The 24842-nt window shown below is 43.3% G+C and overlaps 1 protein-coding gene across 2 annotated transcripts in view; it reads left to right on the plus strand.

Moving 5' to 3' along the window:
- The window catches only part of thada (THADA armadillo repeat containing), a 350054-nt gene that overhangs the window by 226025 nt on the left and 99187 nt on the right, over nt 1-24842 (plus strand). For both annotated transcript variants that reach the window (XM_033025547.1, XM_033025548.1), the window contains one exon: nt 10697-10812. In XM_033025547.1, the coding sequence (XP_032881438.1) occupies nt 10697-10812 (116 nt within the window). The remainder of the gene's footprint in view (nt 1-10696; nt 10813-24842) is intronic.

Consider the following 24842-nt stretch of genomic DNA (forward strand, 5'->3'; position numbering starts at 1 on the left):
GGTGCGTGGCAGATGCAGTATAATATAGATAAATGTGAGGTTATCCACTTTGGCGACAAAAACAAGGGGGCAGATTATTATCTCAATGGGGCTAAGTTAGGTAAGGGGGAGGTACAGCGAGACCTGGGTGTCCTTGTACACCAGTCACTGAAAGTTGGCTTACAGGTACAACAGGCAGTGAAGAAAGCTAATGGAATGTTGGCTTTCATAACAAGAGGATTTCAGTATAGGAGTAAAGAGATTCTTCTGCAGTTGTATAGGGCTCTGGTAAGACCACATCTGGAGTATTGTGTACAGTTTTGGTCTCCTAATTTGAGGAAGGACATCTTTGTGATTGAGGCACTGCAGCGTAGGTTCACGAGATTGATCCCTGGGATGGCGGGACTGTCATATGAGGAAAGATTGAAAAGACTAGGCTTGTATTCACTGGAATTTAGAAGGATGAGTGGGTTTCTTAGAGTAACATATACAATTATAAAAGGACTGGACAAGCTAGATGCAGGGAAAATGGTCCCAATGTTGGGCAAGTCCAGAACCAGGGGCCACAGTCTTAGAATAAAGGGGAGGCCATTTAAGGCTGAGGTGAGAAAAAACGTTTTCACCCAGAGAGTTGTGAATTTGTGGCCACAGAGGGCAGTGGAGGCCAAATCACTGGATGGATTTAAGAGAGAGTTAGATAGAGCTCTCGGTGCTAGTGGAATCAAGGGATATGGGGAGAAGGCAGGCACGGGTTATTGATTGGGGACGATCAGCCATGATCACAATCACTTGAAATATCTAAGATTGTTAAGGGCTTGGACACGCTAGAGGCAGGAAACATGTTCCCGATGTTGGGGGAGACCAGAACCAGTTTAAGAATAAGGAGTAAGCCATTTAGAACGGAGACGAGGAAACACTTTTTCTCACAGAGAGTGGTGAGTCTGTGGAATTCTCTGCCTCAGAGGGAGGCAGGTTCTCTGGATGCTTTCAAGAGAGAGCTAGATAGGGCTCTTAAAAATAGCGGAGTCAGGGGATATGGGGAGAAGGCAGGAACGGGGTACTGATTGGGGATGATCAGCCATGATCATATTGAATGGCGGTGCTGGCTCGAAGGGCCAAATGGCCTCCTCCTGCACCTATTTTCTATGTTTCTATGTTTCAATTAGTTGCCTCCGTGAAGTGATGGTTGTTAAAAATATACAAAACAAATCTAACACATATAATAGTTATACCATGAAGCAAATATTCCCATGCTGCCAGTGGTAGACTCATGTTTGCTCAGAAAGGTGAGGATTAACTAATCATATAGCTAAACATGTTTTGCCAATTGGCAATTAGCACCAAAATGACCTTCAAAAGTCTCTTGGAAGAAAACACCACTTTATCTCAGACGTAACAGTGTAATTTATGTGACAGTGCATATGCGAACTACATTTCAAGTGATTGACTAATATATATATTTTTTTTTAATGTTTATAAATGAGGGGGTGAAAACATATTTAGAGGTTTGAACCTCAATCAATATGTTATGAAGCTTTCAGAAAATCTATGGAGTGAGTTAGGAAATTACAGCTGTATTTTCCTTCTATCTTTACTCTCATAAAAAGCTTTTACCTAACTTTCTTCTTGAATCATAGTATTTAAGAGATTCTAACAGCATAATTATGCAACATTTTGTGCACTCCAGCTCCCAGGTCTGAGCTGGAAGAGTTGACCAGAACTCCTGTTAAATTATTTGTGGTACCATCAACTTCTAAACATTTGGGAACTGTTAATTTATTCCAAATCTTGGTTCAAAATAATAAATAGATGTATTAATGTGCTCACAGCTCGGTATTTGCTTTAATTATAAACACACTATAAATATTCACATTCCTGTGTGCAAAATTAGAACAACCCTTAGACTGTTCTTCCCTGACCTTTGAATACGTTCTGACATCACAGCAGATTGTGCCTGTTCCTGTGATCATGTATACAATTCACAAAGTGGGCATAAATATATTTAAAAGTGCAACACAGAGTGAAAATCATCACATTGACAAGAATGTAAAAAGAAACATCTTTTTACTTAAGTACGCATCTCAGACGATTAAAATGATTGGTACATATTATTTAGACCACTAGCTCACATTTATGTCTAACCCCGCCACATACTGTAATTTAAACTATAGTTAATTTGTGGCTTTTGGGTAAACAAGGAGTCCATTTCTAAAAAGGGGGAGCCGCAGGAAGATGTTTCAACAGTCTTTGAAAATTGCCTCCCTGCACAGGCAACCTAGTAATTCCAGTGAAATGAAACTCTTAGAAAAATAAATGAATTCAAATCGCAATTTAAATCAACAGAACCCAGAAAGGCAGCACTACCCACAGTGCAGTGTGTTGCTAAATGCATTTCAGCTGTAACCCATCTGTCAAGGTGCTTGGAGTCGATCATATACAGTGTGCACTCAGTAAAGCATTGGCAGTTATATATGCTGAGATTTACATCGGCCTGTCAGTACTAATTCCAGGAACCCTGGAGTCGCTCTACGTTCGTGAACAGAGTCCAAATAAAATATCAGTTATTGCAAAGCTGAGTCATTGGAATGCATGTGGGAAGCAATTGGTGTATTTTTAACAGAGAACTCACTAAAGCCTCAGCTGGAAACATGACATTAAAATCCAATAGCAACATGAACTAATCCTACTGGGTAACTTTATTTGAATAAGAGTTTTGTTTCTGCTCCCTAGCCTCAGATGAGAATGGGCAGGCAGGGGCCGATAGCTCCAGCATGTTACATGATTAAAGAGATCTGTGGGAGTGCTGCTGAAATACTGAGGAGATGTTATTTAGGATACGCGTTGCAGACATCTGCAAATTGTCAGTGACAGAGTTATTTGAAGTGACTTTGTCCTGACGTGACTTTGGAAGTCAAGAGTCCTTGCCTGCCCTGTCATTGTGTAGTCCCCAGCAGAGGAGCCATGAGTGGAATATTCCTAACACTTGGGAGAGGGGCCAAGTGCAGGCAAATGGGACTAGCTTAGGTGGGGCATCTCAGTCGGCAAGGACACGTTGGGCTTCAGGGCCTGTTTCCATGCTCTTTGACTAATGTGTCAATACCCTGGCAAGAACTAGTCGATGCAAGTTTGGGAGGGGTTTGATTGGCAGATGGTTGGACAAAGGCCAGAAGTGAAAAGACAAACAGTGTGAGATAAGGTATAGAAGAGGCGTGAAATGTGAAACCAGAGGTAGGAATATAGAAACATAGAAAAATAGGTGCAGGAGGAGGCCCTTCGGCCCTTCGAGCCAGCACCACCATTCAATATGATCATGACTGATCATCTAAAATCAGTTCCCTGTTCCTGCTTTTTCCCCATATCCCTTGAGCCCTAAGAGCTAAATCTAACTCTCTCTGTAGGTGTAGGAAGGAACTGCAGGCGCTGGTTTACACCAAAGAAAGACTCAAAAAGCTGGAGTAATTCAGCAGGTCAGGCAGCATCACCGTAGAAAATGAGTCGGTGCCGCTTCGGGTCGAGACCCCGCTTCAGACTGAGGGTCAGGGGAGAGGGAACGGGTGATGGGACAGAGGTAAGGAGTAAGGGAGAAATAGGGGTGCATCTAGGAGGGGCACAGGGAAGACAGTTGGAAACAAAGGTTGGGGGAGGGGGGGGGGAGGGGAGGTTGTTTATCTAAAATTGGTAAATTGGAGAATTTAATGTTCATACCATTGGAATGCAAGAATATGAGGTGCTGCACCCCAACAAGAAAAATCGCCTATTCATGTTCTCCACAAATGTTGCCTGACCTGCTAAGTTACCCCAGCACTATGTGTTTTTTGTAAACCAGCACCTGCAGTTCCAGTTGACCATTCAGAACATGTGGACTCAACATTAACTTTTGCAAACAGGGTGGTGAAGTTTTGTATCACAGGTACTCAAGTTTATAAGTGCCTGTTGGCGTAAGGTTTGCATGAAAGCAACAGACAACTTTGAAAATCGTTCACCTTGATGGTGAAATGGTAGCCAAGAAGAACTGTTCTCTGACAAGGATCCCATTATGTTCCATCCAAAAAAACAAAGTGTCTTATGACTGCATTATTTACCAGTGCAGGTGTGGTTCAATGGTTTGACTTGTGTGAACTCAAACTTCAGATTCCTGCTGTCAAATGTCAATGAATTGGTTCCAGGCGAGTGATGTGAGAGAACTTACACTTTCTCCAAGGCCTTCCATTTAAAGAAAAACCTAACTATAATTCCTGACTTAGGTGTTCCTTTTACCTTTCATTTTCAAATCCCTGCAACGTTAGATTTTGTTAATTTTATTTAAACCGGTGTAATCTGATATTGTGAAAGGATCAGTGAGGGTTTTTTTTTCCCAGCAGTGATGTGATCCTGGAAAATGAGATTGTTTGAGCAAATTAACAAAGACTACCTTACAATTCTGTGTGAACTGACGGTGTGCCAACAGAAACCTCATAAACCACCGTTTATTCGCTTAATGCGATCCTCTCAGGATGGGATGGGTTTATCCTGGGATATTAGTTCCACGGACAACAGGCAATTGCCAATGTTTTGCTATGCAGACTGTCAAAATATAAGGAGTTTTTTGGGATTTATTTTATGTGATGTCAGGTAGAGTAAACCTGACTTTGAAATTTTTCCTCAGCCAGCTGTGTTTCTGGAAAAAGAAGCAGAGTGGAACTCCACATCTGTCGTATCGATGTTCAATGCCTCATTTCATATACGAGAACCAAAGAAACATTTCTGTAGCACTTTTCATAATTTCCAACCAGTCCCACAAGCCTAGCCTAATGCAGTGCTTTTTGAAATGCAGCCTGTTTAATTATAGGTAAATTATCTTTAGTCATTAGGGAAACAGTGTGGAAACAGGTCTTGCGGCCCACTGAGTCCGCGCCGACCAGCGATCACCCCGTACACTGGCATTATCCTACATACTGCGGACAATTTGCAATCTTTACCAAAGCCAATTAACCTACAAACCTGGACGTCTTTGGAGTCTGGGAGGAAGCTGGAACACAGTCACAGGGAGAACGCACAAACACCATACAGATAGCACCCGTAGTCAGAATCGAACCCAGGTCTCTGACGCTGTAAGGAAGCAACTCTACCACTGAGCCACTGTGCTGCCCCTTGCACAGATTACACATGTAGCACAACCTAAATGCCCAGATAGTTTGCCTATAATGTTATCCGTTGTGGAGAATATCTATCCAAAGAGCTCTCTGGCCATTTGGTAATTAGCACAGAATCATTCCTACCCATCAAAAGGACAGACTCAGTGTGTATTTAATGTTTCATTGGATCTAATGTGCTATGTACTCAGTGCAATTTATGTTCTTTTGCCTGAAATGCATAAGAAATGGGGCTTGAACCAGGGACCTCTTGGCTTATTATCAGAAGCGAAACTGTAGTTACATTTTGAAGATTGATTAAACACTTGTTCTGCTTGCATGCATGACAGCAATTGTAGGTTTGATTGTTCAGAGGTGGATCCAACAAGAAACCCAATCAGTAGAAAATCTGGGCTTTGCAATATCCATGTGCCACATTTAGAGTCATAGAGTCATACAGCATGGAAACAGGCCCTTCGGCCCAACTTAGCCGCGGCAATCAACATGCCACAACTACACTAGTCCCACCTGCCTGCGTTTGGCCCATATCCCTCTAAACCTATCCTATACATGTACCTGTCTAAATGTTTCTTAAAAGTTGCGATAGTACCTGCCACAACTACCTCCTCTGGCAGCTTATTCCATACGCCCACCATCCTTTGTGTAAAAAGGTTATCCCTCAGGTTTGTATTAAATCTTCTCCCCCTCACTTTAAACCTATGTCCTCTGGTTCTCCATTTCCTCTATTCTGGGCAGACGACTGCTTTTGCTCGATCTCATGAATTTGTACATCTATTTATTTTTGAAAACTCTGCAATTAAATAATATATTAAAATTCTCTGTCACAGTGGTCTCCAGGAAGCAGACAATGTGAAAGACCATAAAGGAAATGCCTTGCACTTGTTCTATTTGTTTTTTCAAGGATGAATCTCATCATATCCACTAACATTGCGTATCCCAGTGAGTGTGGCTACTCAACTCTTGGCCCATCCACCCTCTTCTGGTCCCGGATCCTTCCGTCCCAAGCCTTATTTCCCTCTCCACAGTGGCCTTTCTGAATGTAAGGCCTCTTGAGTAAAGTACTATGGACCTTGGGCCTCTAATTCTATTTGACATTAGGTCATTCAGCCCATCTAGTCCACTCCGCTGTTCAATCTATTATTCCCTCTCAAAGATAGACACAAAATGCTGGAGTAAGTCAGTAGGACAGGCAGCATCTCTGGAGAGAAGGAATGTCTTCAGTCTGAAGAAGGGTCTCGACCCAAACCGTCACCTATTCCTTCTCTCCAGAGATGCTGCTTGTCCTACTGACTTACTCCAGCATTTTGTGCCTATCTTCGATTTAAACCAGCATCTGCAGTTCTTTCCTACACATATTATTCTCTCTCAACTCCATTCTTCTGCTTTCTTCCCATAATTTCTGACGCCCCACCTAATCAAGAACCTATCAATCACCTTAAAAATATCCAATGATTTGGCCTCCACACCTGTCTGTGGCAATTAATTCCACAGATTCACCAACCTATCAAAGTCTCCACTATTCTGCTGCTGATTGTCAGATGTCACTCGTTCATTGGCCATATTTGTTAGTTTTTCATGTGAAGTTTAGCTAATTGATTCATTAACCATAAATCGACTCATAGACTTGCCGAAGGATGTTCAAACTAAACGTTTCAGGTCATGACCCTTTTACTGAATGAAGTCTAGGAAGATCCCAAGCCAAAATGTGCCTCTCCCTGTCCTCCAGAGGTGCTGCCTGGCCCCACTGAGTTGCTTCAGCACTTTGTATCTTCTTTTTCTATTGTAGTTTTATCTTGACAATTTAATTTGCCATCCTCCTCCCCACAATGTGTCCAATGCTTTTTCATGTGTAATTAATCAAGCCGTTACTTCACTGTAATCCTGGGTGAGCTTTCTCAGGTTGTGACCTACTAACTTGGAACCTACGTGATAGGGAGAGAATAGGCACAGAAAGATAAGTAGTTTTTTTTCAGTTGACTGCTGCTCTTGACAAGTTGAAGCTCGCACGTCTACTTCATCTCTTCTACCTTTGGCCAACCCTTTAGATGTAATTATTTCCAATGACTATTGTATAGAAGCTGAAATATAATATGCACAGACATAAACATCTTTTATGTTGTATCATGCACATATAAAGATAAAAGGCAAGGAGAACAACAGGATCATTAATGCTAATTCCACTTTTTGCAACCTCATAGAAAGTTAGCTCTCTCACGCCTGATGTAATTATAGACATTGTGGTTAGGTTTAGACCACCGAATGTTCGCAGGGTTAAACAAAACATGCATTAGTTTTGAGATTTAACACGACTAAGGACATCATCTTGAGAAACAAAACAATTAAGCGGTTTCAAATTACAGAAGGAAGAAACAAACTAAACTGTTCTCTGGCTGAATGGCCATGCTGCATAAAATTATATGTACGGGATGCTAAATGGCTTATAGGGCTCACTGGTCCATTAGTCTAGTTTAACTGAGTGCAGAACCTAATACTTCACTCACCCATCAGCAAAAAAAAATAAAAATTCTCTAAGTGTTTTTCAAATAATGGTTATGATTAATAAAAAACAGGACATCTCCAATTTTCTTTTTATCCTTTTAGCTTTTGACTGCTAAACAACATCTGTCCATGACATTGTCAAGGAAGCTTTTGAGCGGCACAGTGGCGCAACTGGTAGAGTCGCTGCCTCACAGCACCGGTGACCATGGTTCAATCCTGACCTCGGGTGCTGTCTGTGTGGAGTTTGCACGTTCTCCCTCAAAATAAAGGAGTCCTAGACTCTGTGTACTAGAATCTTACAACAGAGAGTGGAGATCTAGGACTGGTTCGGAGGTGAGCACAGGCCGATGTGAGAGAATGGTGGCAGCAACTGAAAAGTTTGTGATTTTCTCATTTTTTACAAATATTTCCCCTTCCAACAATACCACGGTGGGCAGATTACAGATTATTAATTACCATTTAATAGGAATTTATTTTGTGACATGTGGCCACTTAATTTGCTTATATGCATCATTGGCCCTCAAAGTAATTAATTGGTATGAAGACTATTTTGACAGTTGTTTAATGCAATAAAACAAAACAAATTGGACTTACGGTAATTCCTTGGAGCGCAGGAGGCTAAGAGGCAATCTTACAGACCAAATTGGTATAGTAAATGCACAGTCATATACCCAAGATAGAATCAAATACCAGAGGACCTAGGTTCAATGTTTTTAAGAAGGAACTGCAGATGCTGGAAAATCGAAAGGAGTCTGAAGAAGTGTTTCGGCCCGAAACGTTGCCTATTTCCTTCGCTCCATAGATGTTGCTGCACCCGCTGAGTTTCTCCAGCATTTTTGTGGACCTAGGTTCAAGATGAGAGGGTGAGAATTGAGATGAGATTTAATAGGAATCTGAAGGGCAACATTTTTACTCAGAGGATGGTGGATATATATGGAATCAGCTGCCGAGGAGATAGTTGAAGCAGATACAATAAAACACTTAAAAAACACTTGGACAGGTAAATGCATTGAAAAGGTTTAGAGGGATATGGACTAAATGCAGGCAAATGGGACGAGCTTAATGGGGCATCTTGGTCAACAAGGCCGATTGAACCAAAGGGCCTGTTTCCATGCTGTATAACTCTATAACTCTAAAACACCACATAAATAAAAACATTTTTTTCCTTAAGGTTCTTATAATAGTAATTGCATACTTTAGCCATTTATCCATCTCTGGTTTGTATTATGTAACTTGCTTGTGCCAGCACTTGGTAGATTAGTATCGGAAAATCTGAACAAAACTGGGCTACAGATACTACCAGTCACATCGTGCTGTAAGAAGGATACATGTTTGAACAATCCTTCGTTTTGCTCTTTGAGAGTTGTTACTTGCATTGTGTCAAATACATGTTATTTTTCTGTAATTCCAGATGTAATTTGAAAACATTTTTTAAATCTCAAATGTAGTTACAAGTTTGTTCTATTTATGTTTATTTCTATAGAGATTTATTTAAACTATCTCTTCTTGAGTTTTAATACGGTACTAGACCAGGTGCGGACCCGTTGGGCCCGCTTCCCAAGGCAATATTCCACCACTGACTGTTGTCTGTTTATGATGTCTTGTTTATTCTTCTGTACAGCACTTTGGTCAACATTGGTTGTTTTAAAGTGCTTAACAAATAAAGTTGGATTGGATTGGATTGGACTGACCCATAGCCCCCAACTGCGCAGGCGCGGCTGAGGGGTTCCCGTTGTGACGCTAGAGGTCCCCGTTGTGGCACGAGTCACGGCAACCCTCCATACAACTGCCCTTGCCATCCCTCTTCCTACCCTCCTCCATTCCACCTCATCCGCCAGCACCTCCTCCCCCTCCTCTTCACCCTCCCTCTTCTTTCCCCTCTCCCCTCCCTACGCCCTCCTCTCCCCCTATCCCCCTGCTCCCCCACTCCTCACCTCCCCCTATCCCACCCCTCCACTCTCCCTCCTCACCTCCCCCACTGCCCTCCTCCCTCTATCCCCCATTCCCTACCTTCCCCACTCTCCCTCCTCACCTCCCCCACTGCCCTCCTCCCTCTATCCCCCATTCCCTACCTTCCCCACTCTCCCTCCTCACCTCCTCCACTTTCCCCTCCCTCTCCCTCCCTACCCCCTCCTCTCCCTCTATCCCCCTGCTCTCCCACTCCTCACCTCCCCCCTATCCCACCCCCACAATGAAAATTGTGATTTTTTAAATGAAACCCTATCCCTCCCCTACAATGAATGTTGTGATTTTTCTTTCAAAGGTATATGAGCATAATACATTATATCGCTATATTGCACACAGTTTAGTTCTTTTTTTTTCAGATTTCAGATCACCTGCGTGGGGGCTCTGTTGCAGAGTGGGGAGTTAGGATTATTTTTTTCAGCATCATAACTCTAGTTTACGATCAAGGGGAAGAGTACCTAAAACAAAGGCTACTTAGCTACCACATGGTCAAGATCTATTTAGCTGATGCTATAAGTTTCACCTTGCCAATACTGTAGATTATACTGAGTATGCCAAATCCTGCTGACATCTATTACATTTTTGCCTTGGACTATTGATCTAATATATGAATTCAAAGCAAAATGTCTGATAGCTGTTAATGAATTCGATTTTTTTTTAACGTATAGATGCCCCACAGGATTCTCCTTAGCAGGCACTGGGGAAACATTCAAAGTTGGCTTTAGCTGAAGGGAAAGTGAAAGTTCCCAATATAGATTATGTTTGCATAGCTGGTTTTGTTTTGCATCTCCAACAGTTATGAAAACCTGTGTCATTTGAATACCAGTCTGAAAACAGAAACGTCAGATGCATGAGTTAACTCTCAATGTCCTAAGGATATCGCTTTTTGGAATTAAAATGCTTTAAGCGTAGCCTGCAGCATTGAGGGCATTGGATATCTGCACAATTCATTAAACATTGTAATTACTTCTAGTTGGAAGTCTCTCACTCTTTTGTTTGTCCTTTAAATTAACTTTAAGTTATTGCTCAAGCATCGTTACATATTTGTCTGCTGCCTGCGTTAAATTAACCGCAGGTTGTCACTGTGCCAATAACCCGTTGATATTCTTTCATTTATGAAGGCGCTTCATTTACTGCGATCCTGCTATGACTCTAAACAAAGGACCAATTCATGCCTTCACCAAGAGTTGCATGACATCATTGGCTGCACTCGAGCCAAAATATGGTTGGCAACAAGGTAAGCCTGAATTTCAATCTAAGTCAGTACTAAATAAGGAATAGTTCGAGTTTTTTTTTAATAAGTCAGAGGTATATTTAGATTCTTGGTTAAAATTTAATGCTGTTTGCTTATGTATTTTTACAAATTCTTCTCCATCTATCTAAGTGTTGGCAGATTTAATGTACCATTGCTTTTCCCTTTCATGGGTTTTATGTTAGTTGTCGCAGTTCACACCCAAAATGGAAAACAGTTTCTTTAGATCTGAGTCTTGTAAAATCCTTGGCAAAACCACCTGGATATTATTTCACCATTAACTCAAAGTAACCATGTGTTCTGTCGCTGTTGATGTAGTTACAATTCTTGAAGTCATTTTTAGGGATCTTGAATTTCACTTTAATTTCATTGAGAAAACAACTTGGATTCATGTGGCGTTTCAATACAATAAACACCCCACGGCTTTTCACAACAATTATTAAACAAAATTTGACACCGTGAAATGCTAAGAGACTGTGTAGGTACATTAAGCCCACACAGAATGATCTAGTCTGTCTCACTCCCCAGCTTTCTAATTATTGCTCAAACAAATGTTTTTCACCAAGTTCCTACCCAGCTGCTTTGGAAAATGGCCTAAGATGGCGCTCGAGCTGGATGAGTCTTTGTGTGCTTATCCCATTACAATCGCTCCACTCGTTTAAATATTTATTTCAACAGTAGCATTTCTTACATTCACTAAATGTTGGTCATAGTCATACAATTTGGAAACAGGCTCTTCAGCCGAACTTGCCCACACTGACCAACATGTCCCACCTGCACTGGTCCCACTTGCCTGCGATTGGCCCTTATCCCTCTAAATCTGCCCAATCTATGTACCAGTCCAAATGTTTCTGAAACATTGCCATAGTACTTGCCTCAACTACCTCCGGCAGCTTGTTCTATAGACCCACCACCCTTTGTGTGTAAAGGTTACCCCTCAAGTTCCTATTAATTCTTTTCCCCTCACCTTAAACCTATGTTCTCTGGTTCACAAATCCTCTACACTGGGCAAGAGACTGTGTGCGGCTTCCTGATCTATTCCTCTCATGATGTTGTACCCTTCATCCTTTATCTGTGCACTGTGGACCAAAGATCTTAGAGCAGAGCAAGATGGGTTACTCTCACGTAAATGTGTAGTACGCTCATGGGTGGATTCATGGCTGATTATAGGACCCATTTTAGCGACTAGTCCCCGCCATCTTGCTCCGCCATCTTGTTCCGCCATCTTGCTTCCGGCCAAAGATCGGATCTTTGTTTCCGCAGCGGGGAGAGGGAGTGTGGGGCCCGGGGCAGCGGGGAGAGGGTGTGCGCGGCCCGGGACAGCGGGGAGAAGGGTGTGTGGCCCGGGGAGAGGGAGTGTGCGGCCTGGGGCAGCGGGGACAGGGGGTGCGCGGCCCGGGACAGCGGGGAGAAGGGTGTGTGGCCCGGGGAGAGGGAGTGCGCGGCCCGGGGCAGCGGGGAGAGGGGCATAGGAGGGGGGGAGACATTGTAGTGTGGGGGCAGGCGAGGGAGGGCCGGGGGGGGGGGGGGGGAAGAGTTGAGGGGTGGGATAAGGCCTAGTGTGTGTGAAGTTGCGGGGAGGTTTACAATGTTTCTTATTTAATGTCCCTTGTCTAGTCTGAAATAAAGTTCATCATTGGATCAGAAAAAATATAATTGTGTGTGTTATATGATTATATACATTTATATCACATTCATGTATGTGTGTTTATAAACATTTTATTCTTTAACAAGAATGAACAGAATTATGAACTAACAGAATTATGAATCTAACCCTATATCACGCACAAAAACTTCCCCCGCAATGTCAATTACCCTGCGAGTCGGGTCGGTTCCGGTTACTACAAAATCAACTCAAACACTGCTTGTGAGCCATTTAAAAAGAAATGATTTAAAAAACATTAAAAAAGTCAATTACCAGAGTCAAATTTTATTCTTGACAAGAAGTATGAACTGACAGAATTATGAATCTAACCCTATATCACACACACAAACTGTTGCCCCGCAACATTGATTACACTGCGAGTCGGGTCGGGTCAGGTAGGCTCCGGTTACTAAAATGGGCGGGGAAAAATGCCCAGGTTCCCCTCCGTAGCGTACTACACGTCAGCCCATTGTATTTCGCAGGAGTGGCCTATCTTGCTCTGCTCTAAGATCTTTGCTGTGGACGGCTTGATTGTATTTACACAGTCTTTTCTTTGACTGGATAGTATGCAAACATAAGCTTGTCACTGTACCTCGGTACTGACGACAATAATAAACCAAACTAATCTAAATGTCAAATGAATTTACTTCCAACACCCTTTCGGGCTGTGAACTCCATATCATTCAAGTGCAGACTGATAACAAAATATCTATGACTTAAGTACCTGAAACTGCAGGCAACTAATAATGGTTTGCACTGAATAAAAGTTGCAGTAATTTTAACAGTTCGCTCGGAATTAGAAGACACCTGTCGAAACTTAAGAAGCTTCCAATTATATAACCAAAGAAAAGGCGTTTTAGATAAATTGGAATAGATTACACAGAATATAATCAGATTATCTAACTTTATACATACGGGTACCAGGGATGCCATTAGAAAATCCATAAAGCTTTGGAAAAAGATCAGCTTGCACCATAGCTTGAGGTAACAAGATGACTAGGATGCATGTCAATTTAAACTGTAGATGTACTAAACAATTAGTTTGTCGATTAATTGGCCTCTGCAATTTGTACTTAGTGTGTATGAAGCTGATAAAAAAGTGGGAAAACATGGAACTAGTGTGAACTGGTGATCAATGATCAACAAGGAGGGTGGTGGGGGGGGGGTGGGGGGGGGGGGGCGAAGGGCCTGTTTTCATGCTGTATCTCCAAACCAAGCATGTCATTTGTTTAACATCAAAGCATGATTTCTGTCAGTGATGAATGCAGGAGTAATAAAAGCAATCAATGATAAAACCGCTTGGGGTGTTCCTCTTTCAAACAAAATCTTGGTCTTCAACATCGTTGTATCTTTAGTAACAATGTTCTTTAGCAACTTGTTCAAAAAGGAACTGCAGATGCTGGAATATCGAAGGTACACAAAATTGCTGGGGAAACTCAGCGGGTTCTCTTCAGGGAACGGGGATTCCCCTCCGCCACCATAGATGAGGCTCACACCAGGGTCTCATCCATACCCCATAACACTGCTCTCTCTCCCCATCCCCGCACTCGCAACAAGGGCAGAGTTCCTCTGGTCCTCACCTTTCACCCCACCAGCCGGCAAATACAACACATAATCCTCTGCCATTTCCGCCACCTCCAACGTGACCCCACCACTCGCCACATCTTCCCATCTCCCCCCATGTCTGCCTTCCGCAAAGACCGCTCCCTCCGCAACTCCCTCGTCAATTCTTCCCTTCCCTCCCGCACCACCCCCTCCCCGGGCACTTTCCGTTGCAACCGCAAGAAATGCAACACCTGTCCCTTCACCTCCCCCCTCGACTCCATTCAAGAACCCAAGCAGTCGTTCCAGGTGCGACAAAGGTTCACCTGTATCTCCTCCAACCTCATCTACTGCATCCGCTGCTCTAGATGTCAGCTGATTTACATCGGGGAGACTAAGCGTAGGTTGGGCGATCGTTTCGCCGAACACCTCCGCTCAGTCCGCAATAACCTACCTGAACTCCCGGTGGCTCAGCACTTCAACTCCCCCTCCCATTCCCAATCCGACCTCTCTGTCCTGGGTCTCCTCCATTGCCAGAGTGAGCAACAGCGGAAATTGGAGGAACAGCACCTCATATTCCGTCTGGGGACCTTGCGTCCGGATGGCATTAACATTGAATTCTCCCAATTTTGCTAGCCCTTGCTGTCTCCTCCCCTTCCTTAACCCTCTAGCTGTCTCCTCCCACCCTCCCATCCGCCCGCCCTCGGGCTCCTCCTCCTCCTCCCATTTTCCTTCCTTCTCCCCCCCCCCACCCCCCATCAGTCTGAAGAAGGGTTTCGGCCCGAAACGTCGCCTATTTCCTTCGCTCCATAGATGCTGCTGCACCCGCTGAGTTTCCCCAGCAATTTTGTGTACCTTCTTTAGCAACTTGTCAGTTTCATTGTTGAACTAAATTAGGCCAATGTTGCAATCAAAAGCGCATGAACAATTGTTTGGGAAGAAAGCCAAACTGTAGAAAGAGGACTGCCCTTCTCCGTGGATTGTCACCTTGTCGTAGTGGAGAAGCTTGTGTGGTCCTAAGATCCTGAAAGCGTTGCCACTTGGAGCTATGCTCCTGGTTGGGTCACCCATGGCCGTAAGGGCGAGGGGGAGGTCTCTGACAAAGAGCAATCCAACCAAAACGGTGGAACAGGTGGAGGATGATGGCTGACTTTAGTGGAGCGTCACAACGGCTGGGAAGGCTGCAACAGAAAAGGGTCCCCGGTCGTCTTGGATTCCATGCCACTGGATTCTGACACAGATCTGTCAAGGACCGTGTGGTGGCTGTCTGTGCACCAGTCTCCCCACGTTAAACAAAGTCACGCATAGGCGTCCTCCATGAGAGTACAGTTATACTCGTTTCGAGTGACCGCCGATGATGATGACGTATCAATGCCAAGTAGATTCCAGTTCCTTCAGCTGCTCTTTGTTACTTTGTGAATGCTGTCTGATCGTGAAAAATAAAGAAAGGGGCTGAGAAGTTTGTTTACCAGGCGATGTTTACCACAGATATGCTGCCTGACCCGCTGAGTTACTCCAGCATTCTGTGCCTATCTTCGGTGTAAATTACCATCTGCAGTTCGTTCCTACATATTTTGTCTGCTGTATTGAAAAATCTGCTCAAGGTATGCCCATTTTGAAGAAGTTCTCCTCCTCTCTCCGAGGGGATTTCTGCAACACCCTCTCTCACTGCTCTACCTCTGAGGTCTGAAGAAGGGTCTCGACCTGAAATGTCACCTATTCCTTTTCTCCGGAGATGCTATCTAACCCGCTGAGTTACTCCAGCATTTTGTGTCTATCTTGTTCACCAGGCACCTCTACATCATATCTAGTGAGAGATCTGTGGATGTCATAGTGACTACTACATTGCAAACCATTTGGTGCACAGTAACATAGTGACCTGCATTACCAGCACATTAACAAACTAAAGCCATTATAAGTCATAGAGCATATGTTAAACTCTTCAAATGTAGGATTTTAAAAGCAGCTGAATTAATTAAGACGTTGGTTGAAAGGAGAATGTAATCACACCAGCACATTGACGTGCACTTTCCTGAACACAAGACAAAATACTTATTTTAAATAATGATAAATTGATAGCCTAAAGTTTTATTTTACTACCTTTTGGAGCAAATAGTGTGGGATTTTGCTGGTTCCTCAGCAGTAAAGTTACATGTGCTCAATGACAACAGTGAGCTCGATAGGCTGGATGGCCTATTTCATTCAATGGACATACATTTAAAATGTTGTTAAAACTGTCTTTTATTTTATTTTAATTTAGGCATTTAGATTATCTAATATTTTTGTGGAAAACTGAAATGAGAAATTCATAAAACGCTCATATCCAACCTTTTCTAAATTTCAAGTTTTTCTCAACGCAGAATGGAATATTTTTAGATCTGTCAAATGGAGCCTTTTTTTTTAAAGTGTAACTTAATGCTTATAACCTGGATCCTGCTTTATTGCAAAGTGGCAGCAGTATTTTGTATCCAATTCCAAGGATTGTGGATATGTTATACAATAAATTCTAATAAGGCACTTTATATTAAAAAAATGTCAAGCTAAGCCTTTTAAGTTTCCAGTTATAGATCAAAGCCCGTTTTCATTCTGAATGAAAGTTAAAATATGTTTAGTGAAGTCCTGTGTGCCAGAAAGTTCAAAGTGCGACTCTGGTGCCATTTTAACAACTGTGCTGGGTTTAACTTCAACTCAGAGCAAGTAATTTGCTGGAAAACTGAAGGAAACATCTGTCTAGTATCACTTGTAGCCTTTGGCTCCTTTGTGTATTATTTTTGGTAGCATGAATACATGTTATCAAAGCCTATTTTGCCTAGGGATATAATTCATACAACTGTTCTGTGCTGGCCTTTTGTATGTTATCAGAAAATAAGCCCAGTGTCTTTCCAATTCTGTGAGAGCTTGAGATTTATACACATACAGTTGGGACAAGCTGGACTTTGTTTATAAATCTATTCAAAATAATTTAGTTGAAAAGCTTCACAGTGCAAGACCATACTGCAAAAGGAAAATTGGTGAGGTTAAAAACGTTGTCACACTTCCACGGGATAAGTGAGAAAACTATCTTTGGCCCTGAACAGCGGATCACAGTCCAAAGCTGCAACATGTATTTTGTTACCTATAAAATTTAATTGGCCTACCCTTTCCACAGTTCAGTGTTTGTACTATTTAGATTATAGGCAACTGTCATATAACATGGTTCCTGGATATATTCATGCTGGATGTCGGAGCTGTTTTTTCATGACTATAAATAGAAAGGGAAAATATTGTTATAAAAGAAGAACAAAATGAGCAAAGACATTTTCGTGTGATTAGCAATAGATTATTATTTTTTTTAAACTTTTTTTAATTTTTCTGTTTAATCTCCCGAATTAATATTCTGCCTTTCAAATTACATGATTATGAGGCTGGTTGAATAAAATTCCAAAATATTTATGCAATCCCAGGCAATTTCCAGTTCTTATTTAAGAACAAGGAAATGCAGATGTTGGTTTATACCAAAGACACAAAGTGCTGGAGTAACTCAGCGAGTCAGGAAGCTTCCCTGGAGAACATGGATAGGTGACATTTCGGGTTGGGACCCTTCTTCAGACTTTCTTCCTAGTTTTTCTATTTTGAATCAGTTGTCTCAGGATTCATTGTCTTGGACATGCATAGTTTTAAAGTACAGGAAATGATTTCATTTGCATTGAATATTTGTTGGACTCTTTAATAGGGTGAATCAAAATGAATGCTCCTTCTCTCCTAGATCCTTGCAAAGATCCACTTGGATTGTTGATCCCAATATTCCTTCAAAGGTACATTGGTCTCTGTGACCAAACATTCCAAACTCATTACAGATCAATATTTTAAATTAATGTATCTCATCACTGACCAGAGGACCTGATTCTGCTCATTTATTTGAGCAAAGTATGTCCTGAAGTCTCATAATTATACTCTGCAATGTCTGCTATCTTGATGGGGAATGTACACGTTATTCTGTCCTTAATTTTCTTTTGATAGCAATGTCCAAAAATGAAGATGTTTCAGAGGTGGCCTCACCAGAACCTCAATTGTTGCTTCTTGGATTTAATTCTCAGTGGCGCCTATTTATTAAACACAAGGGGTGGCACGGAGGCGCAGCTATAGAGTTGCTGCCTCTCTATACAGAGTTTGTACGTTCTCCCCGTGACTGCATGGGTTTTCCCTGGGTGCTCCGGTTTCCCTCCACACTCCAAAGACATACAGGTTTGTAGGTTAATCGGCTTAGGTAAAGATTGTAAATTGTCCCTAGTGTATAGGGTAGTGCTAATGTACGGGGATTGCTGTTCGGCGCGGACCTGGTGGGTCAATGTGTGTCTGTTTCTGTGCTGTTTCTCTGAACCAAACAATACTCTCAATCATTTCAGCAAAAAATGTATTGAATCTCAGCCACACCATTCATTTTTACTTGTTATCAACTTCCATTGAAAGTATGTTTCCATTGATCATATATGTATATTATCCTATCGTATTTGGATGAGCATTAGTGTCTCGTTCTACAGCCAACATCCTAAATGTTTGCACTTTTTCTGACCTGATGAGAGGGGGAATAATACCAATGCTGCAGTTGGGCGGTCAATCCGGGATATTGTCCAGCAGATCCCCTATGTTTGGTCCTAAGGTTGTGATTATTGTTTTTTTGAGTGCACCATTTATGATTCCAGACACAGAAGTTTCCAAGTAATCTCAGTTTTGTTAACCTACTTAAAGTCCTACTTGGCCATATGATGTATTTCCACAGAAGACAGTAAGTAGACCTCATTCCTCGTCTTGCATTTAACATTCGTGCTCTTGTCTGGATCATCCCTGTGCCACTGTCTGGACGAAAGATCTGTTATCACAGCAAAAGTGCATTAAGTCCCTGTCCCGCTTAGGCAATTTTTTCGGCGACTACACGCGACTCGTGGGGTAACACCTGTATGGTTGTGAGTAGTCTCCTCAAGTTGCTGGATTTTGAAATGTTCAAAACTTTTTGGCGACTGTGGGCTTGACATAGCTTGTCTTCTCCCGTCGTAGGTTGTCGCCAGGATGACGCAGCTTGTAGGCAGGTGACATTGGTTGTCGCCGGGTGCTGAATTCCATTGGCGACTACCTGCGTCAACCGGCAACAGGTACTGGCGACTGAATTGTCTTCAGTTGTCGCCGACAGGGTCTCTGCTTGTCATAGCTTGTCACGGGTGGACGTAGGTTGACTTTGGTTGTCGTAGGTTGCCGCCTGTGTGGTCGTAGGTTGTTGTAGGTGGACTTCCTAATGGGTCGCGGGTTGTCGGTAGCTTGACGTCGACTAGGCGGTAGGTTGTCGTAGCTTGTCGTGGACATTGTCGTGGGGGGGAGGTGAGGTCCAGTCTCCGCTTTTTCAGCGACCTGCTACGACTGTGACAGTCGCCGAAAAAAATCGCCTAGTGGGACAGGCCCTTTAAAAGGAGCAGAGAATTAGACCCATCCACCAATCAAATAAAGACAGAGAGTGCTGGATTAACTCAATGAGTCAGGCAGCATGTCTGCAGAACATGGATAGGTGACGTTTCAGGTCTGGACCCTTCTTCAGACTGATTGCAGTTGGGGGGTGGGTGGGGGGGAAGAGGGTTGGTGCAGGACAAACCCAGGCAAGTAATAGGTGGATATGAGTTGGCAGATGGTTGGACAAAGGCCAGAGGTGAAAGGACAAAAAGCTGCGAGATAAGATGAGGAGAGAAGAGGCTTGAAGCCAGGGGAAGGGATATAGGTAGAATGGTGATTGGGATTGTGCGAGAAATGGATGCACATCTAGGTGGGCACAGGGAAGAAGAGGTATAAAAGTCCACGGAGTGGGAGGGGGCGGGGGGGGGTTGTTGGTTAGTTGGGACCCTTCTTCAGACTGATGAAGTAAGGGGGAGAAAGCAGTCAAAGTGTGGCGATAGACACAAAAAGCTGGAGTAATTCACGGGACAGGCATCATCTCTTGAGAGAAGGAATGGACGATGTTTTGGGTCGAGACCTCCCTTCTCGACCCAAAACGTCACCCATTCCTTCTCTCCAGAGATGTTGCCTATCCCGCTGAGTTACTCCAGCTTTTTGTGTCATTGTTGGGTTTAAACCAGCATCTACAGTTCCTTCCTACAGAAAGGGTCCCAACCCGAAATATCGCCTGCACACGTCCTCCACAGATGCTGCTTGGCCCGCTGAGTTATTCCACCACCCTTGTGTTCTATGCAAAATTCCAGCATGTGTAGTTCCTTCTATCTTCATCCCTCCAGCGGTTTGAGTTCTGCTCAAGGTTCCAGCATCTTCATTCTCTTGTATACCCCTGACCTTTCTCATGCAGTTCATCTGTCAGCCAGTGAACCCGCAACACGACCCCTGGTTCCTCTCCCGTTCTTTCATCCCCTCAATCACACAGCTTGCAACAGTGTGCAGTGGCTTCTTGCCAACAATCCCTTTAAGGGAAGGAACCTTGCACGTAGCTGTTGGCTGAGTGCAGGTGTCTGAGCAAGGCTGATCTGAGCATGAGTGTAGCTTCCTTATTAGGAAAGGTTGTCCTGTGAAAGCATTTTTGTGCTATTGTACTAGGATTGCAATTAAAAATAGTGGTCTGTTATTGCAGTAAGTAGCAGAGTGGGGAAGCACACAGTGATATTTTAACGCTCCTACAATGGAACAATTTCTTTTTAGGCCATAAATACCAAAAGGGAAGCTGATTTTTTTTGAAAATGGAAGTGTTATAGAGGCCACAGAATGTTCTGAGAGGCAGAAGAAAACTATACAAGAAGGTTGACACAAAATGCTGGAGTATCTTGATGCTGCCTGTCCTGCTGAGTTACTCCAGCATATTGTGTCTAACTTCGGTGTAAACCAGCATCTGCAGTTCCTTCCTACACAATACAAGAAGGTTCTTCCCTGATGGTAGCAATGAATATAGAACAGAGAGCAGTATAGCACAGGAACAGGTCTTTTGGCCCACAACGCCCATGCCAACATTGATGGCAAGACAAACTCATCTGCCTGCACATAATCCATATCCCCCATCCCTGCATATCCATGTACCTATCCAAAAGTCTCTGAAATGCCACTATTGTATCTGCCTCCACCACCACCCCTGGCAGCACGTTCCAGGCACCCACTATTCTCTGTGTAAAACATTTGCCGAGCACTTCTCCTTTGAACTTTGTCCTTCTCACCTGAAAGCTATGCCCTGTAGGATGAGATTTTTCCATCTTGAAACGGATGCTGCACAGTTCGTTGAGTAATGCCATTGAGAAATACAGATGCACCATAGAAAGCATCCATAGAAACCCCAAGACTGCGAGAAATTGCAGAGTTGTGGATGCAGCCCAGTCTATCAGTGTGTGGAGTAAGTATTGTAATGGTGTGGAGTGGATGGTGTGGAGTAAGTATTCAGGGCTCACCATAGCATAGAGTCTGCCTTGTTGAAGGTACATAATGACCTACTGCTCACCGTTGACTCCGGCGACTGTGCAATCCTGCTCCTTCTTGACCTCAGCGCAGCATTTGATACTGTCGACCACACCATCCTAATTGACCGTCTCCGGTACGGGGTTGGTATTGACGGCACTGCCCTGAGCTGGTACATCTCCTACCTCAAAGGTAGGAGTTTCTCGACTAACATAGGCAACTCATTCTCCTCCCCAGCTAATCTCTGCTGTGGGGTTCCACAAGGTTCCATCCTTGGCCCCATTCTCTTCTCCCTGTATATGCTCCCTTTAGGCCAAGTCATTGAAAGGCACGGCATTACCTTCCATTGCTATGCAGACGATACCCAACTCTATCTCCCCCTGAAGCCCAAAAAACAATCAAATCTGTTTAACATTACCCACTGCCTCGAGGATATAAAGTGTTGGATGGCCCAGAACTTCCTCCAACTAAACGAGAGTAAGTCTGAGGTCATCCTTCTCGGCCCCTCGGACTCAATCAAAATGATAGCAGGCAGCCTTGGAAACCTTACCCCACTACTCAAACCTAACGTCAAAAACCTTGGCGTGATATTTGACTGAGCATTGAAATTTGACAAAGAAGTCAATGCCGTGGTAAAAGCTAGCTTCTTCCAGCTTCGGACGATAGCTAAAATAAAACAATTCCTCCGGTTTGATGACCTGGAAAAGATCATCCACACATTCATCTCCTCCCGCCTAGATTACTGCAACTCCCTTTACACTGGCATCAGCCAATCTTCCCTGTCCCACCTGCAACTGGTCCAAAACGCCGTAGCGAGACTCCTGACGGGCACCCGAAAAAGGGACCACATCACCCCGATCCTGGCCTCTTTCCACTGGCTCCCTGTGCGGTTCCGTATAAACTTCAAGATCCTCCTCCATGTCTACAAAGCCCTCAATGGGCTTGCCCCCACCTACATAAAAAGTCTGCTTACCCACCACACCACCTCCAGGCCCCTCAGATCGGCCGACTTGGGGTTGCTGAATATCCCGCGGTCTAGGCATAAGCTCAGGGGCGACCGCGCCTTTGTGGTTGCAGCCCCTAGACTGTGGAACAGCATCCCCATTCCCATCAGAACTCCCCCCTCCATCGACTCTTTTAAGTCAAGACTAAAGACTTATCTATACTCCCAAGCCTTTCCTGACGTCCTCTGAGTGAGGGCTACATGTATATATGTATGTAGCTTGTTTTGTTGTGCTATTCTTATAACAAATGTAAAGCACTTTGGCCAACGAGAGTTGTTTTTTAAATGTGCTATATAAATAAATGTGACTTGACTTAATACAGAGGGTGACGGGTGCCTGGAAGCGCTGCAGAGGGATTACGGAGACAGATATGATAGTGGCTTTTAAGAGACTTGGATAACCATGTACAGAGTGTGTGCAGGGAAGGGAGGGAAATGATTTATGTGCAGACAGATAAGAGTTGGTCCTGGCATCATGTTCGGCACAGAGTCCGAAAGGCCTGTTCCTGCGCTCTACTGTTCTCATATGCTTGGGATGAATTCTCAATCTTCCTATCTACCTTGTTGCAGCAATCACACTTTTTTTAGTTTAGTTTCGAATTACAGCGCAGAAACAGGCCCTTCGGCCCAACGAGTCCGCACCTACTAGCGATCCGCGCACATTAACACTATCCTACTACTAGGGACAATTCGCACATTCACCAAGCCAATTAACTTACATACCTGTACGTCTTTGGAGTGTGGGAGGAAACCGAAGATCTCGGCGAAAATTCACGTGGTCACGAAAAACATACAAACTCCGGTTTGGGTTTGATCCCGACTACGAGTGCTGTCTGTGTGGAGTTTGTACGTTCTCCCCGTGACCTGCGTGGGATTTCTCCGGGTGCTCCGTTTTCTCCCACGTTTCAAAGACATACATGTTTGCAGGTTAATTGGCTTGGTATAAGTGTAAATTGACCCGAGTGTGTGTAGGATAGTGTTATGTGTGGGGATCGCTGGACGACACGGACTCGGTGGGACGAAGGGCCCGTTTCCACAGTGTATCTCTAAACTAAACTAAACCAAATTAAGAAAAAGTAGTTCAGAAATCTTGCTCTCTGCAAGATTTAAAGGAGTAAAACGCGTTAGTGGTTCAAACTAAGCTGTGCCTTATCCAATGGAAACTCGGTTCCAGATTAGATTGAAGAAACACCACTTCAATCCATGTGAAAAATGAACCGGGTTTCCATCGGATAATGAATTATCCACATTGCAGGTGTGGATAACTGTTTCAGTTCAAGAGAGTTGGGCCACACAGTCCTTGTTGGATTCCATTCTTGTACAAGTTCATTTGGTCTGGAAGGCGAGCATTCAGATTGTTTATGGGAATAATTGGTGCCATTGAGTACCTGTGTCAATTCACCACTCATGCTGTTGAGAATTACATGACCCACTGCTTTGCATTGAAAGACAGACCCACTGTTGTAGCTGATAGTCCTAGATCACAAATATGTTGACAAATGTGCATTTAATGGTTGGCTCTTTTAATTGTGATGATTCAAATAAAGATCAGCACTATTACAGCAAATCTAAAATGTGGCTTATGAGTTCATCAAATGTTGCTCTCTCCAGAGATGCAGCCTGACCCGCTGAGTTATTCCAGCATTTTGTGTCCATCTTTGGAACTGCCTGCACTCCTTTCTCTTAGGACATTGTGGCTATTTCTGAGAGTTGAGATTTAGGGAGAATTTTAACGTTGGTACTTGCCTCTTCTGCATGCTTGTCACTATTAGTGAATATCCTGAATCTTTTCATTATTTTTGATCATTGTGTATCAACAGTTCCAGATCTGTGTGGCTCAGCTGCTGGTGTAAAGAATTTGGCAAATGATACATATATTTTGTTAAAAAATGTGATAAATCCACATAGCCTGACTAAATCATAACAGCCATGTGTTTTAAATGCATGCTGGACTGTTTCAACTGTAAATCTTTTGCTGATCATGGAACAAAAAGTATTGTTTCTTGTTGCCTTGTTGGTGCTGTTGCATTCATGCCAGGACCCACTTACAGTTCAACTGTTCTGCAAATCTTGACAAGGAAACAAAACGCAGAGCGTATTTTCAGCATTGATTGGCCAGGATCATTGATCTGATTATGTCTGATGTAGACAGTGCGATACTCAATCCTGGAAATGGTAATAAAATAATCTTTTTTAAGTTGAGTTGCTGGACCGTTTAATCTTTTGATCTGATTTAATTACATTTTCATTTAGCAAACTTCAAAATGGAATCTAGTGTCCCACAGTTGCTTTTGTTCCCTGTAGTATTCCTCACCTCGTCCTGATTCCCACCCTCCAAACAAACATTTTCTTATGGCATTTACAAATTAAATTTGTTCTCTTGTTTGACAGTGGGTGTCTTTCACAGCCACCCTT

Source organism: Amblyraja radiata, chromosome 8 (assembly GCF_010909765.2).
Source record: "Amblyraja radiata isolate CabotCenter1 chromosome 8, sAmbRad1.1.pri, whole genome shotgun sequence".
In the NCBI taxonomy this organism is placed as follows: domain Eukaryota; kingdom Metazoa; phylum Chordata; class Chondrichthyes; order Rajiformes; family Rajidae; genus Amblyraja; species Amblyraja radiata.